This window comes from Perissodus microlepis, chromosome 15 (genome assembly GCF_051167445.1).
Source record: "Perissodus microlepis isolate ML-2025 ecotype Zambia chromosome 15, ASM5116744v1, whole genome shotgun sequence".
Taxonomy (NCBI): Eukaryota; Metazoa; Chordata; class Actinopteri; order Cichliformes; family Cichlidae; genus Perissodus; species Perissodus microlepis.
Window position 1 is genome coordinate 13,704,361 of NC_140475.1, and position 17,385 is coordinate 13,721,745.

Below are 17,385 nucleotides of genomic sequence, written 5' to 3' on the forward strand. Positions count from 1 at the left end.
CGTGTCAGAATAACTGTGAAGTAGACTGTACGGTGAACTCCACCAGCTGATGATGTTATGGAAGCTCGTGAAAAAAAAAAAAAAAAAAGTTTGCTCTCCATAAATCAACATTTCAAGTTGTATATCTTGAAATTTCAACTTACTCAGAAGCACCTTAAAATTTTGAGGTATTTAGTAAGCCAAAATTTTGAGATGCGCAACTCAAAGTTTCAACTTTGTCTGGCAATTTTTAAAAACTTATTTATTTATATTTTTCCAGTGGCAGAATTGAGATTCTGTATGATACCCATGAGTTTTCTAGGACACTCCTCGACTCCCCAGACAGATGGGAGAGATCAAAGATGATGCAGCAGAAGCAGAGATACTGTATTTCTTTGACACATAGCTGAACCGCCATGATTTTATTCATGTAAAGCCTCAATTCTCCTGCTTATTATTCCTTTATTTTGTTAGCTGACTTTTGGTCTTTTTCACATTTCTGACTGTAACTCTTGGAAATGTTCTGTTTCCCTGTTTAACTTTGTTCTACATCACACATTTGAAACCAGGCTGTCCAAAGACTCTCCAGCAATCTTGTATAATAAAAGTCACGCCTTAATTTTAGTACAGTATGTATTTTATTTTGTTTAATACCTACTGTATGTGTACATCAATAAAATTACAACAAATAATCACAGTGTTTGCCTCCACTTTAAAATAAAAGCATTGATAGCCACATATTCTTTACGACTTAACAACAAAGGGAAATTCTGCATCTGTGCATGTCTGTTTACATTTCACATTAACATCTGATGTAACCTGGTTATCAGAGCTCAGACAACCTACTTCTTATCTGTTTTAATATTTAAAAGATTACAGGAATAAACCTGACCATTAAATCTGAATCTAGAGGAAATTGGAGCAATGACGAGCTACGTCATGATGAAGTTTATTCCAATCTCACGTGATGAGTCGCCAACTGACATGGACATGATCTATGAGTACATCGTCAGCTGAAGCCACTGTAAAGAGAATAAAAGAATAATTGTCATTTACTGTAGCACAGCAAAAGCCACCTTAATGATACAATTTCCGTGTTTTGGTTTTTACTGTGTGACTCAAGTCAGCAAAAAAGATATTAGAAACACCCTTCAGTGAAATTTAGTTTTCACTCTGTACAGAGTACACTTCTCGATTTCTGTAGTTCGTGCCTTTTTCCCCCTCATTTTATTCCTACTTTAAGTTTTATTCTTTACAAGGTCACAAATGACCTAAATAGGACCAGATTAAGTTATGGAACGAGGCACAGAACAGCAAAAATAAGAGTGTCTTACCTCCAGGACGTTGAGCTTGATTATTCCATCTCCATCTTTGTCAAAGGCACTGAATGCTCCTGTAAGAGACACAACAGATTATGGAGCTGGGTAACTTTTCAGCCACTCAGAGCTGTAAAAATACATTAATTCATTCTGTAAGATAATTAGATTCAGTAAAGTAAATTTAATATCACTATATCATCATAACAATGTCTTAAATCTGTCAAATAGGCTAATAATCAGTCCTATGCAAGTGTTTTTGGCATATTATGTTTAATGTGCATAAGCACCAGATGTCTGTACTTACTGAACATGCCTTCTAGCCTCACAAAGCAGCAGATGTAACTATCAAAATCAATGTTCAGGCGTTCATCTGCATAGCGCATGGCTATGATGTCATACAGTTGTCTGTTGAGTTGAAACCCTGATATGGAGATAAAATATATATATATATGTAAATTACATCATTCTCACATTAAACTGGAACGCACGGGCAAGGAGTGCATTGGCAAAATATGTTAATTCTAAAAAGAAATAATAATTATTGTGCTACAAATGAAAACTCTGCAAGTTTTTTCTGCTCACCTGCATCATTAACAGCATTCCTCATCTCGAAACTACTGATAGACCAGGTTTTATCTTTGTCGTAACGTTTGAAGATGAGCTGCAGACCCAAAGTCGGACAATCAGATAAAAACATATCAAGCATGAGCAGACATCAGCTGTGTTAAAGCTATCCTACCTGCCAGTCCTTGATCTTTTTCCACAAGTGTTTGAACTCCTGCAGATTCAGCTTTCCTGTCCCATCAGTCTGAGCACAAAAGCATCAGTCATGGAAACACCTGCTACGTACTGTTCAACCCAACTGTTTTACTTTGACTTTCCAGAATAAAGTATTTACATAAGGTGCAATGTTCTGTTCTGTTACTGGGAAACTGGGCAAACAGTAGTTATGTGCACGCAATCCTCTAACTGAAATCAGTTGAAAGGATACGTCCATTAAGGCGATCATACTCCGACACGTCTCGAGGCTGAAACCTTCTGACTTTATGTTATTATCTGTGGAAAAGCACAGCTCAGTGTGAATGCCGAGCACGCTGGCGGCAGCTGTAATCGCAATCTTTTCTGCGTACTCACGTTTGGAAAGCACGTTTTTTAAGATCGTTTTGAGTTCATTGGCACAGATCTGCATGTCCTGAGGGAGCGATGATTTGTTTCATATTAGCGGATGAGAGTCTTTATAGTGTTGTCCTCAAACTAACTGTGCAATACTCACATCACCAGCAATCTGTTGGTAAATAGCCCTGAACTGCTTTTCCTCGTCAGTTTCCTCAGGTTGGAGAAGTTTCCGCTGAAGGAGAGAGGAAAGAAATTATTTACAAAGACAGGTTCACAAAAAGAAACTGCGAAGACTTAGAAACTGAAGGAAAGAAACACTGATGAACTTTGCTGTGCAGCAGTAACTAAAGATTAGAAATAAGGTTTCAAAGTTCGAATGCTTCTAACTCAAAGAGTCCAACACCTGTAGTTGTGGAAGAAGAAAATTTTCACAGGAATCTGTGCAGTCCCATGAAAAACGAAAACATGGCTGATTCAGTCACTTGTAGAACTGCACAATAACCTGAAGTAATCATTTTCTGTATGACTTTATGAGTCTTTACAATGTTGCGTCAGTTCATTGGGGACATTTGTGCACAGGACCTCGATTCTTTTCTTTTTCAGTCATTCTGTTGTAGATTTGTTGTTTCACGACCCAGTTTCAGCTTTCGACAGCTGTTGACAGATGGCCTCACATTTGGATCTAGAATACTTTGGTATACACAGGAGTTTATGGTTGACTCAATGACAGCAAGGTGTCCAGGTCCTGTGGCTGCCAAACAAGCCCACATCATCACCCCTCCCCCAGCATGCTTGGCAGTTGGTATGAGGTTTTTGTGTTGATATGTTGTGTTTGGTTTTCACTAAACGTGATGTCGTGCACCTTCACTTTGGTCTCGTCTGTCTAAAGGACACTGTTCCAGAAGTCTTGTGGTTTATTCAGATTCAACTTTGTGAGCCAAAGCTCTGCTGCCATGTTTGTTTTAGAGAATAGAGGCTTCTTCCTGACAACTCTTCCAGTTCAGTTTCTCTGAGCATTACCTTGGGGTGAACTTGGTGATACATCCACTCCTGGGAAGATTGTTGCATCGTATTGACACACAACAGAATTTTTCTGATCAGTAAACAGTCAAAACCTCTGATTTAAAGAGGTGCTCCCACTTTCTGATGATCAATTAATCAAGTGCATTTGATTACAAGCACCTAAAAGCACTAACAGTATACGTCGTTTCTGAGAGGACTGCAAAGAAAACTTGTGAAAACTTTTTTACACGAGTTATGGATATAAGTTTTAAAACTTAAGTTAATATAGACATATAAGCGATCAAAGTGGCACCTTTGAGGAATTCCCCCTTTCATCAATTCATGACCCAAAGCATGCGTCCAAATCAACAAAGACTGGTTTCACCAGAAGATTAAAGTACTGGAACGGCCCAGCCAGAGCCCAGACCGGACTCCACTACTGAGTCTGTGTTTGGCTTTGTGGGGAAATAATTGTGGATAATCTTCTTCCTGCCAGACAACGATTTTTCCTGATGTTCGAAGCAACAAAGTTGGGTCATTTTCAAAAGGTTTTCACTTGAAGATTTCACTTTAATTTTATACAGAACGCTGTACACTCAGTCAGTCTCTATTTGGTACTACTGTGCAGTATCATGTAGTCCAATACATCTTCTCTATCATAGGATGCATTTATAGCACTCATAATAATCAGTTGCTGCTGACATTGTTGTAAAAGTGTAAATCAAATTTCATATAAATTAATAAAGTCATATTTAAAGGTAGTGTTACACTAAAATATATCGACAGAGTGTTTTGCTTTGTTATTGTTGTTCTTGTGAGCAAGTCACAAAGTTATTTAATTACCATACTAACTGGTCTTTATAGGCATTATAAAGGGAAAGCAGGTGTATATATAAGGTGTAACATTAGAAAGGGGTTTTCATGGCTTTTATCAGTCTATTTAATCATTAAATGATTGGATGTGTTTCTCTATGATACCAGAGGAGAGCAGCATATGGGAAAAACAAGACTGCGGACAGCTAACATTAGAGTGTCTCTACAGGAAAACAGGTGCAGCTGAGTTACTTGAGCTCTACTGGCTTCAGACTCAATTGTTTTATTCCCAGTCATGTTATTTGATCCAGTAAAGATTGCATTTTGGAGTCATCAGTCACCAGGAAGATATGACAGACATGAGCTGTTTGCCATGTGACAGAAGACTCGCCATCAACAGTTTATCTGCTTCCACACCAAGGACATTTACCTTTGGTTTCTTCTTCTTCTCCCCCCGAATCGTGTCGTGCTCGATTTCTTTGCTGGCCAGTGCTCTATCTGACACAAATACAATAGGCTGGCACGTAGAAAAGACAAAAAGAATTTAAAAAAAGAGTCAGTTTGCAGTAATCCCACTGGTCATAAACTCTACATTTAATATTGTGTCGGCAAACACTTCTAATAGCTGACACGTGTTGGAAAGGAGCAGTGAAGAAATAGCTCAGCAAAAAAGCAGCCTAACAATCCAACTGCTACAGACATTCATTACCTTTTCTTTCTGTTTCTTTTCTTGCTGGTGACCAATAAGACAAGGAGAGACAAAAAGATGAAATGAGATGAAATGGAGGAGGAAACACTTGGAGGTTCAAGTCTATTAATTGGTCTGAGTACAGAACATATGCATCAGAACAAGCTAGGGAAAGTTCAAGAGTAAAGTTAATGAATATGTAAGACACAAAGCTGGGCTTTGAAATCAAATTCTAACCGACATTGCAGTGATCTGTAGGACATGCTGATCTGAAAGGCATATTAATGCAGACTTTAAACAGGGAGTGGGATGTTTAGTGTCATATTCGGCCAGATATATGTATGTATGAATAAGAGGGTGGGTGGGGCCCTGCCACTTTTTGTTTGAGCAGCCAATTAGGAGCGAGTGAGGTTAAGTGGAAGGGAGCTTGTTTCATACAGTGGATTAACTGAAGGGGGTGCACCTAGGATACATGAGGGTTATTTTGAACCAAATATATGCAAAGCTACTTAAGTTGAGTCCAAGAATACGGAGTTGTATGTGAGCATAGTGTTAAAGTTAAATGTGGCATCTAATGACTGTCTGCTGCACTCCATGGAAAGATGAATTTAGTATTTTCATCCTTCTTGAAGCGGGATTTCCCCCCCAATATTCTTTATCTTTTCTACTTTTCATCTCTAGTGCTTTGGTGTAAGGAACTGAACCTGCATATTTGTATGTATGGATTAACAACCCCGTCTTTGTGTCCTTCATCAGAGTCCTTCAGTTATATTAAAACTCCCATAAAAAGGAAAAGAGGTGATCTCCATTTCCATTTTGTACAAAAGAAACAATTAAAGAAGATATAGTATGGTTTACACTTCCCCAAACAGTCAATACACTGTCACAGCTGAGAAAGTCCATTATCTTCATTAACTGAGTGCAAGTATGATGAGGGAGTTGAGTGCTACAGTAAGGATGTGATGGAACCCCAACTAGCAAATTTGGCACTGTATAAATAAATAAACAAAATTGAATAGATGTTTTTGAAATACACTCACCAGCCACTTTAGTAGGTACACCCATTCAACTGTTTGTTAACACAAATCAGCCAGTCATCGTGTACATTTCTTCAACAGCAGCAGAAGAACAGGAAACCGAGGCTACAGTTTGCATAAGCTCACCAAAATTGGACAACAGAAGATTGGAAAAAAATTTTGGGTGGTCTGAGTCTCAATTATGGATGGTTGGGTCAGAATTTGGTGTAACCAACATGTATGCACAGATCCATCATGCCTTGTATCAATAATTCAGCCTGGTGGTGGTGGAATAATGGTGTGGGCACCTTTTGGTCTCCTTAGTACCAAAAACATTTAACTGCCAGAGCCTACCTGAGTATTGTTGGTGACCATGTCTATTACTTTCTGACCACGGTGTATCCATCTTCTGATGGCTGTTTCCAGCACAATAACATGCCATGTCACAAAACAGGGGCAGGGATAGCTCAGTAGGTAGAGTGGTGGCCCCATGATCGGAAGGTCGGGGGTTCGACTCCACTGAACGGTTACCCTGAGGTACCCCTGAGCAAGGTACCGTCCCTACACACTGCTCCCCAGGCGCTGCATTATTACATTATTAAACTCAGATAATCTCAAACTCGTTTCTTGAACATGACAATAAGTTCACTGTACTCAAATAGCCTCCACAGTCCCATGATCTCAATCCAATAGAGTACCTTTGGGATGTGGTGGAACGGGAGAGTCCTATCATGTGTGCAGCTGACAAATCTGCAGCAGCTGTGTGATGCTATCATGTCAGTATGGACTAAAATATCTGAGGAATGTTTCCAGCAGCTTGTTGACTAAGTGCCATGAAGAATTAAGGCATCTCTGAGAGCAAAAAGGGTACAACCTAGTACTATGAAGGTATACCTAATGAAATGACCGGTGAGTGTGTGTGATTAAAACACAGGTTTCTAAACAGGAAAGATAAACCAGCCTGCAATAAAAGCAAGAACATATTTTAACCCCACTGCTTCTAACATTACGCTGCAAACCTGCGTTTGATCTGATCCAATCGTAGTCTCTGCCTCCCTGTGGAGAAAAGCAAACATACCTCAGCAATGCTGCCTTTCTACATCTTGTAATTTTAAAAGCAATTTGGCTCTCAAGAAAAACACAATAGTAACCCTTACTCTGATGTGCTCTGCTTCTCAGAGAAGACCCTGAGGATGAACTCTCCTTCTTCGTGGGGTTTAAAGATTGTGGGGATGATGACGTACTCACCGGGAGGCAGACAGAAACGCTCCGTTACCTCCCGCAGGTTAATGTAACTCTTGCATTTTGCCTTGGAGGCTGTGTAGAGAAAGAAGTCCTTCTGCAGATGTTGATTCTGCCCACACATCTGTGAACAGGGTTGTAGAAATGGTGACTTGTTAATGATAGCAATAAGAAATATTATAATGTATTGTAACTTTTCTTTCCCCCCTTTTTATACAAGTGAAACCTCTCTTGGGGATACAAGCAAATAAAGTGAAAGATGCAAGATCATTATACCTCCTTTGGCACCTGCAGAGACACAAAAGAAGTTAGATATCAGGTTAACTTCTCAAATCCTGGACACGTGTGTACTTTCTGAAGAAAAAATGAGGTGTGATCACTACCTCGTAGATGGAAAAGCCTATGGTGAGAAATTTGGCCCCTTGATGGCGCTGCATCCTTCGACCTTTCTGCATCAGTGCCACGACAACAGTGCAGGCCACCTGCTCGTCATCCGGGTCATCGTCCTCCTCATACAGCTGCAGACGATACTGAGGGTTTGTCCAAAACGTGTCTGTAAAATACACAAAGTAAATATGCAGCACAGATTCATATAAACACGAATTATGTAAGTGAGAGTTTTTACAATATCGTCTTTTAAAGGATGAAAGCTCATCCAAAAAGAACAAAGCCTACCTGGGAAGTTCCTACAGCCACCAGCAGAGCTTCCTCTCACCCAGCGACCCTCGTGGATCGACACTGTCCAGGTGTTTCTTTCATCCCCCTGCAGCGTGTCGGGGGTCAGGTTGCACATCTCCAGCTTGCTGAAATTCTTCTTGAAATCAGCAAAGGACATCCTGAAGTGAAACACAAAAGAAGTAAAAATAAAAAAAGGTGCTTGCTGAGTAAATACAGTCACTAGGTTCATCATTCCCTCACAATGCAATGCAAACGAATGGTTCTCAAGTAAGTAAACAGTGGCAGAACAACTCCAAAGAGTTTTACAGATATTTGAGTACAGTTAAATACATTTAGCATTCACCTAGGTTTTATTGGCTTTTGAAATTTGACTGTAGTATTATACTGTAAAAAGTTAGAAATTGTATCTCTTTGCAGGTTCATTTTGTAGTGAACAAAACTGCTTGGTGGATGGATGGATGGGTTTTGCTATTTATAGGTTTTTATCAGTAGTGGGGCAACAAAGAGGCCATGCACGGTGGCAGTTGAAAAGTCATTCTATGTACACTGATATCTCAAAGTCACCATAAGGTGTTTGACGCTAAGCTGTGATTTGAGCTGAACACTAACAGTGATGGTAGCTATATTATACTGTAGTAGTAACTTCTCACAAAACTGTGGTGGAAAGATAAAAAAAAAAGGTTAAATCATTATAGACAAAAAGGTGTGTGGGAAGGTGTTTCACTCACCAGAACTCACTTGCCTCTATGGTCTGTTTTTTCAGGTTTTCTCTGTCTGCAGCGGAAATTGTCGACCACTCCTTTGAACTGTGGAAAGATCAAATTTCCTAAATACAAACTAAGCAAATAGGAGACACTATTTTTTAATTATGCTGGCAAGTGGTGAGACCTCCACTACCACCATGTCTTACTTAAGGGTGATATGCTGCGTTATTTAAGAGTAAAAATATACAAACTTTGCACTCCAGGGTCCTTTCCAGAGCACAAAACCCCAGGGATTGCGCAAACGAATCAGGCGAATTCTTGTGTCCTTTGAAACCTCATCACACTTGCAAAGAAGCAGGAAAAAAAAATAACCAAAAAAATGCCTTGTCCACCAGACGATGTGCATTTACATGGATGTCTCACTCTACCTCCTCCAGGCTTATGATGGAATAGGCATGACCCCTGACCAGCCCCTGCTCAGTCCGACTCTCCAATTCACTCTCTGAAGAAACCTGACAGACAAAGCATACATCATATGTTTTATTATTAGACTCCATAGTAGCTTTGACTGATTCACAGTTCAAAATAATCCTTGTTTATCCTATACTTGGTATTGCTGTGGACACTCAGTTTATTCCCTGTCCGAAATAAGTCATTTTAACTCTAAGCCATTTTAAGCCAATAACAGCAAAACAGCAGGTGGGTGGGACTGTGTGCCCGAGAGTTACATATGACAGATATCTGCTCTCTTTGACAGAGCTGAGGGGAGGGAAAAAAATGTAGAAAACTTTGTGTGAAATCTGTGCATTTGACTTGCTAACACTTAAAATGAAATGAAAGAAACATGACAAAGAGTGATGCTTTAACCTCAAACACATACATCTATGGAGCAGCCCATCAGTGAGCCTCTCTCCAGTGCGTTCTTCATGATCTTGTAGAGCTCTGTGGGATCATCAGACAATTCAAAGTACTCGGTAACTCCACCTGTGAAATCCTCCATGGCTTCCAAAGTGTTCCCTCCTTTCAGTGTCTCATAAGACCCGTGCAACCTGAGAGAGAGGTCGATCATTCTGGTCAGTGTGCTGACATGTGTGGTCTCCGGGGCTGATACTTTTCACAGAGTTAGCTGCCAATTTGGGAAATATGAGGACGCTCGAGGTGTGTCACAAATCAGTGTGAGAGTACACTGCAAAAGTGCATACGGCTCAGTAACACAGTTCATAATTGGTTTCTAAATCGCAGTTCAAGACTGAGATTTGTTGTTCAGACTAAAACATTTATTGAAAAACCTAAATTTGCGTTAAAAACACCTGAAACAGTTCAATGCCAGACTTTTTTTTCAATAAGAAGAAACAAGAACTGTCGATCAGTGTATGGACTGGAAATCTGAACCACGCTGAACAGCAACGCATGTCAGATGACGTTGTGCATGACTGCTTGACTGCATGGGACATTAATAGGCTCTGCTTACTTGGCATAAGCTTTTTCCAAAAGAGCGCTCCAGAACTCGTTCTTTCTGAAAGACTTTGTGAAAACCAGCTGGTTGTTGCAGGTGGGAATGCGGTCGTCCACGACGACATCAATCCACTCGCCATAACGCCAGAACTGAGTGTGGAAACGACAGAGAAAATCATTGATGACATGGCAAAGTATTTTTACCATACAAGGAAAATAGCTCGCCATCCACGACATGATTTATTTATTTATCAATTTTAAGTAAGGCGAAACAACTGATAACTTTTCATGTGACATGTGAAAAACATCTTTTAAACTTTTATCATCAGCTCAAAATGTGTTCTATGCCCTGGACTACTGCAATTCATTGTTTTCAGGAGGTCCAAAAATCTCCCTGAAAAGCTTTCAGTTAATCCAAAATGTTCCAGACAGAGTACTGACATATAACTGACATATAGGGACTATAAAGAGAGCATATTTCTCCTGTATTGGCTTCCCTTCATTGGCTCCCTTTTAAATCCAGAATTGAATTCAAAATCCTGCTCCTCACATACAAGGTCTTAAATTAACAGGCCACAGCTTATCTTAATGACCTTTTAGCACTATATCACCCCATTAGAGCACTTTGCACTTAGTTGTTGTTCATAGAGTTTTCAGGCCCCTCTTCTATGGAGCCAGCTTTCAGTTTGTATTCGGGAGACAGACACTATCTCTATTTTAAGATTAAGCTTAAGACTTTCCAACAATTGCATATAGTTAGGGCTGGATCAGGTGACCCTGAATCCTCCCTTAGTTAAGCTGCAATTGGTGTAGGCTGCTGGGGGACTCCCATGATGCATTAAGTTTTTTCTTTTCAGTCACCTTTCTCACTCACTATGTGTTAACAGACCTCTCTGCATTAAATCGTACTTGTGATTAATCTCTGTCTCTCTTCCACAGCATGTCTTTTATCCTGTTTTCCTTCTCTCACCCCAACCGGTCGCAGCAGATGGCCCCGCCCCTCCCTGAGCCTGGTTCTGACCGAGGTTTCTTCCTGTTAAAAGGGAGTTTTTCCTTCCCACTGTTGCCAAAGTGCTTGCTCATAGAGGGTCATATGATTGTTGGGTTTTTCTCTGTATGTGTTATTATAGGGTCTACCTTGCGATATAAAGCGCCTTGAGGCGACTGTTGTTGTGATAAAATTGAATTGAACTGAATAAACATGAAGCAAAAATTCTGTCTGAAAAAAGGCATCAACATTTTTCATTTGACAGAAATATCTGTATATCCTTCATCATATCATATGTTTCACATTAATAGATACTATAGTATAATTCCATGTTGAAATATTTGGATTTTTTTTAAAAGGTTTTATTGTCATCTAGTCAAATGTGATTTTGAGTTACGTCTTTAAAATTTTATAACACTTTATAACACTGTGTTTATTCAAATATGTCTTTGAGGCAAACATTAAACCTTTTTCCCCATTGTATTCATTTTAAAAACTGAGCTATGAGTGAACATATTCACAATCAGGTTATTAACACTAAATACACTCAACAAAACCAAACCAAGGCGCATTTTTACACTTTATCCAAGAACATAAAAATGTATTTATAAAAAATTACTCTCCCACTGACCAAATGATCATAGTAAAAAACTAATATATCTAAATCTGAAATACTCTTTGACATATGTTTTACTTGGTTTTCCTTTTACTAGAAATTTGACACACATAAAATGGTTTTCTGTTAACAGCACGATGCCCAAAATGTCACATTTCAACCTGGAAGTGGAAGATGCCGGCGTAGTTTTCGGTGAAGCTCTGATCCGGGGGAATAACTCTGTACAGCAGCTTCTCGTTCAGCGTGAGACAGGCGATGGCAGCCAGCAGCCAGCAGTCACCTGTCGACAACAGATTGATGAGCTGTGATTTCATCCAAACAAATTACTTCACAGGGTAACAGAGTTGTCACACACCAAATTGCTGCAAGTGTCAGAATTCGAACTCGAACTCAGGCTCAAGGTCAGTAATTGTTCAGTGTGCTCACTTGCCCCATAGCCAATATAAAATCAGCCTGCAGATGAAACTGACACTTACACTGCTCGACTTAATGCTTTCAGGCTCTGGTAGCTGTTTTGTTTGATGTCATCCCTTTTATAAAAATTAGTTAGCGGCAGGGCATTTGATAGTAAACTATTCGCACTGCCAATTTAGAATCACTAATTAACCTATTAATTAAAACCATGCATGTTTTTGGACTGAGTACCCGGAAAGAATCCACACAAACATGAGGAAAACATGCAAACTCCACACAGAAAGGCCCCAGCTGGAGCTTCTTGCTATGAGGCGACAGTGCTAACTTAACATACAGGCTTAAATCACCACTGTAATGTCTTTTCAAAAGAGTGAAATGTGGGTAAAATCACTTTTTTGAAAGCGCAGACAGTTCAGATATTACCTAATTCTCCCTGACAGATGTCTGTTCTGTTGGCTCCATCTATGATGAACTGGGGGTTTTCACAAATTTCCTGGAAGACAAAAAACGTCAGGAAGGGAATTTTTAAAAAAAATATGTTATGAAATCTCAGTCGTTTCACATTATGAAAGTAATGATGTACTTTCTCATTTAACCAAAGGATGTTCTCCATGACATAATGCATTTGTTATGTGTTAGCAGATGACGAAAATGACTAAAAAGCAAAATAATTGTTCTTTCCGTGGAGAATCAGTATAGAATCTCAATTGTTATATTTTCTTCATCCAGGAAGTGAAACTCTTGAGATTAAAAATCTCTTTTGCAACACTTCCTGCGTCCTGACAGGCAGTTAACCCGTGAGAAACCTGAGCCCCAAGAGAAAACCCAGGACTTTCTTTCTTTGCGCCACTTTTCCTTTGGTATCAAACTGCATGGAAAAAGTTGGCTTTGTATATAAAACCAGAAACTTCCAAGTTATTTGTACAGATTAAGCTCCTGATTATAATGTAACTGATACTACACAAAGGTTCTGTACGGCTGTTTGTGTTCATACAACTTTAATATCTGCTTTCAAACATCAGATTTATGTTTATTCAGTAATTTGCATCACAAAATTATTTTTTGACATCAAATTATTTTGATCCCAGAGTTTTGTTATGTATGTTTAAATATATGATATATTTTATACATGTATAAATCTGTAATGATTTTAAAACCTGTTATTTAAAAGCTTAGGGAGAGGGTGGCAAAAGCTTGGAAAAATAAGTGGTACTAAAAAGAAACAGCTGGGGAAACATTTTGCAATTAAATTGTTTATTTGGCAACAGGTTAGTAATATGACTGGTTTAAAAATAACTTCTTAGAGGCAAAGTTTCTCCAGAGTAAATGGCAAAGCTTCACCAATCTGCAAAGAAAACTGAATTCACGAATTGTGGCACAATTTTAAAAATGTAAAATTGTGACAACTTGGAATATTTCATCATTTAAAGTGAATAATATCATCACAAGGTTCAGAAACTCTGGAGAACTCTGTGTATCAGAAAGGCTGAAAATCAGTATTGGATGGTCATAATCTTTGGGAACTGAGGCAGCACTGCACGATTCTGGCGTGGGAATCACTTCCAAAAATCTTTGAATGTGGACACAGTTCATTCTGCAATCCGCAAATGCTTTGTGATGCAAAGAAGAAGCCATGTATGAACATGATCACATCTAGAAATCTCATTTAAAAACGACTGAAACAAACTGAAAAACTGTTCATCTCTGAATCTATGATTGTCTCTGAACTCAGCCTGTGCATCTGAAAAGGCACTATCAGTGCTGAAAGGTATATACGGGTTTCAGAGTGACATGTGCTCCTATCCAGACAACGTCTATTCAGAGAGAGCCTTACTTATTCCAGAAACACAATGGTAAACCACATATTGTGTCTATTAAAAAGCACAGCTTCGTAAAAGAAAAGTCCCTGTGCTGAACCTTTTCAGAATTGGGTTTGTAAATATCCGTCTCCTCAACTCTTCTCTCCTCGTGTCATTTCCTCACCTCTTTTGGGACGGATTAAGGTCTTTAGTTGAGGAGTTTCAAAGATTTGAAGCTTGTGAAATGATAAAGGGGATTTGTCCATCCTGACATGCTGCCCTGGTTTGCTTTCTGTTTTTACCAAACTTCTCAAGGTTAGATTTCAGATTACCGCTTCCCCAACACTCAATTTATTTGCAATATAAAATATATAAAATATAAAAGCTTATATTTCTGTTGATGGAAAACTAAAATCTGGATTTACAACTGAAAGCAAGTGATGTAATGCCTTCTGCCGGGACAGGTTTTGGAACCATGAGACGCCCTCTGCATTCACTTCATATTTACATGGAAGCTCCTGATAGAGGCCCACTGGTATAAAAGACCTCACCTCATAACTCCTGATTACAAATGTATTTGTTGTCTGGACTGTCTACTATAATGTATATTCACACACATATACATACATGATTTCAGCATTTGACTTAAGTATGAATTATGCTGTGGGTCATATGTCTCCATTGTATAATACAGCCTGTGACTAAGGCCGTAATTCCCCTGAATTAAAATGGAAAATGTATTTTATTTGAAATTACAACGTAGTTAGATTTGCCTAGAAATAGTTAAAGGTTGGTACACAGAATATAATGTAAGCAATTTTTAGTAGTGTGCAATTTCATAGTAATTTTGAAGAAAAACAAACTATTTTTCCTCATTTTACATCATAAAATATAAAAATGCAGTTTCATGTTCCTGATTTAAAGCACCCTCCACAGCTGACCCCTGTGTGGCATTCACGTATCACTGATCTCAGCTGAGTGTCTCACGCTTCATTGGTGAAACATGAAGCAGCAATCAGCCTTCATGTTAGTGTTATACTGGATTTACAAAGCAGGCATTTAAGAATGGGATTAGTGAATAATGTTGGGTTGAAAATTATTTTCTTATGATTTAATGAAAATGTAAAAAAATATATCATACCATCATGCTGAAAGGAATAGACAGAGCCATATTTATGCTGTTCATATAGGTCAGTGATGATGCAATACGTATATGTATTTATTTATTTTTATTTAACACCTTTTATAATCTTGCACCTGGGTTTTTAAACAACTTTTTATCCTAATTTTTGCTTTTCTTTTCATTTTTATCATACTTCCGTGAATTTTGTGTAATGGAATCGAATGCCTTTGTACAACACTAAAAAGTGTTGAATAGGAAAAAAAATGTAATACTTCCACTTTGTTGTGGTTTTAACTCCACTTCCTTTATCTGATATCATATATTACACTACAGATTTCAATTTTTTTCTTCTTTTTGTTCGCTCATCCAGCCAAAGGATCGATGAGCTGATGTCATGGCAAGGCATCAACTGTCCACAAATCTGTCCGCCCACAATTGACAAGAATTAGGTGTGTCACGAAGTGTAACAGTTTAAAGCTCTTAAATCCATGACACATACCACAATGTTGATACTCAAAGTTTTTTTGTGCATATTTCCAGCCTGTACATGCTATGCAGGGTAAGAAATATGGACACTGTAGCTCATAAAGCATTTATATTATGAAGGAAACATTAAATGTGCTAAAGCAAAAACAGCTGATTAGCAAGGTGTCCAGTTGGATCCACTGATTTATTTACTATGTAATGATCCAGGTGGTCATCTTACATTCGTGAGCTAATATTTGGAATAATTCAAAAAGAGCATTTTACATTCTGGCATTGATTCATAAGTTTTGTGTAACAGGCAGGACTTTTCTCAACGCTGCTTCTGCCTCTTGGTGTTAATGTCTTTCTCAGTGTGTTTGCATGTAACATGAACATGTCTGAATACCTTTTGCCAAATGCCACTTTAACGACTGCCAATCTGACTCATTTATCGCCAAAGGCAAACGCCCTGGAAAAGTATCAAACCCTTTTGGGAGTGTGCATCATAAAAATATGAACCCCCGAGGTCAACGCTGAGTTGCCAGTTTGAATCCCAGCACCAGCTCAGTGCGACCCTCTGCGTGAGAGTCACAGCTGTCTGTGATTGTAGAAGGTGATAACCGAGCGCAATGCGTGAGCCACCATGCAACCGTCTGAACCTGACACTCCAGCCATGTGGTGTGGAGGAAGTGATAAGGTACACAGATTTAAGAGAAGCACCTATGTAAGCATGTAAGAGACTCATTCGCATTATGTGCAACTTGGCCTAAACGACACGATCCCTGAAGACTGGCACTCACCGACGGACGTTTCCATTCAATCTTCATTGAAGGTTTCCTACTGTAGAAAAGTGAGGAGTCATCTGCAGGGAACAGAGGGTCTTCAAACATAACATTCTTCTCCACATATTTGTCTCGCAGCTCCAGAAAGGTCTTAAGACGCTTGGCATCTTTGACGGCTTCATTCCTGCTGAGAATTGCTGAGTAGATGGAGTTTGACCCTGCATTTGGGTACTCAGCTTTGGTATCCAGCTGGAGAGATGTCTCAGTTTCATAAAGCGCTTTCACCTTTGTTTCTTCAACGAGAGGCACTTTGCCGTCTTGTTTCTCATCTCCCATCTTGTTAGTGAACTCTTTGGCCTTTCCTCGGCTCTCTCAAGTGCAAAACGGAAACTCTGTTGCACAAGAAGCTTCGAAATAGCCCCAAAAACGTTCTTGTAACCTCCCTGATTCCAGTGCTCACTTTTAGTTCCTTTATTTAATAAAAAGTGCTGTCATGGGTCATGGGCAGCCACCAGTCTTGCTCTCACACCAGCACTCACTGTTGTGTCCCTGGAGCTCATTGAACCTAATTATAGACCTTTTAAAAGAGGGGCGGGGCTTCTCAGAGGGAAACTCTGACCCTGTCCTAACATTTCCAAGTCACAGTGAGAGGTTAAAAAGGGTGGTCCATATTCTAAAAGAGCTTAATCAATTTTTTTTAAACTTTTGACAAGAAAATCTGCAATGTGGGTCAAGATGAGACTAGAAAATAAGCTGCTACTATAGTCTGGTGTTCACTAGAAAGTCCTCATGCCACTTCTTAAAAAATATTAATTGAATTGTTGGTTAGTCCTTTTTATAATGTACAGCTTACAACTTTCATACAACAGTCAAAGATACACTCACTGGCCAATTTGTTAGGTACGCCTTGCAAGTACCTGGTTGGACCCTCTTTTGCCATCAGAGCTGCATTAATTCTTCATGGCATAGATGAGACAAGGTGCTGGAAACATTCCTCAGAGACTTTAGTCCATATTTACATGATAACATCACACAGTTGCGATGTGAGGAGAGATGTGAATCTCCTCTTCCACCACATCCCAAAGGTGCTATATTGCATTGAGACCTGGTGACTGTGGAGGCCATTTTAGTACTGTCAACTCATTGTCATGTTCAGGAAAACAGTTTGAGATCATTTGAGCTTTGT

The 17,385-nt window shown here is 39.1% G+C and overlaps 1 protein-coding gene across 1 annotated transcript; it reads right to left on the minus strand.

Annotated features, from left to right (window-relative positions):
- Positions 1-753: 753 nt before the first annotated feature.
- capn3b (calpain 3b) lies at positions 754-16,737 on the minus strand. The gene is made up of 23 exons (XM_084954309.1): positions 16,218-16,737; positions 12,454-12,523; positions 11,778-11,896; positions 10,029-10,162; positions 9,438-9,606; positions 8,986-9,069; positions 8,809-8,900; positions 8,582-8,659; positions 7,851-8,011; positions 7,559-7,728; positions 7,452-7,463; positions 7,091-7,299; positions 6,953-6,989; positions 4,939-4,962; positions 4,660-4,746; positions 2,572-2,646; positions 2,433-2,490; positions 2,290-2,354; positions 2,038-2,106; positions 1,881-1,959; positions 1,603-1,719; positions 1,314-1,372; positions 754-1,001 (listed from the first exon to the last, which is right to left on the minus strand). Exons 1-23 carry the CDS (start codon positions 16,533-16,535, stop codon positions 975-977), a joined length of 2,313 nt encoding a protein of 770 aa, XP_084810435.1. The 5' UTR covers positions 16,536-16,737; the 3' UTR covers positions 754-974.
- Between the last annotated feature and the right edge of the window lie 648 nt (positions 16,738-17,385).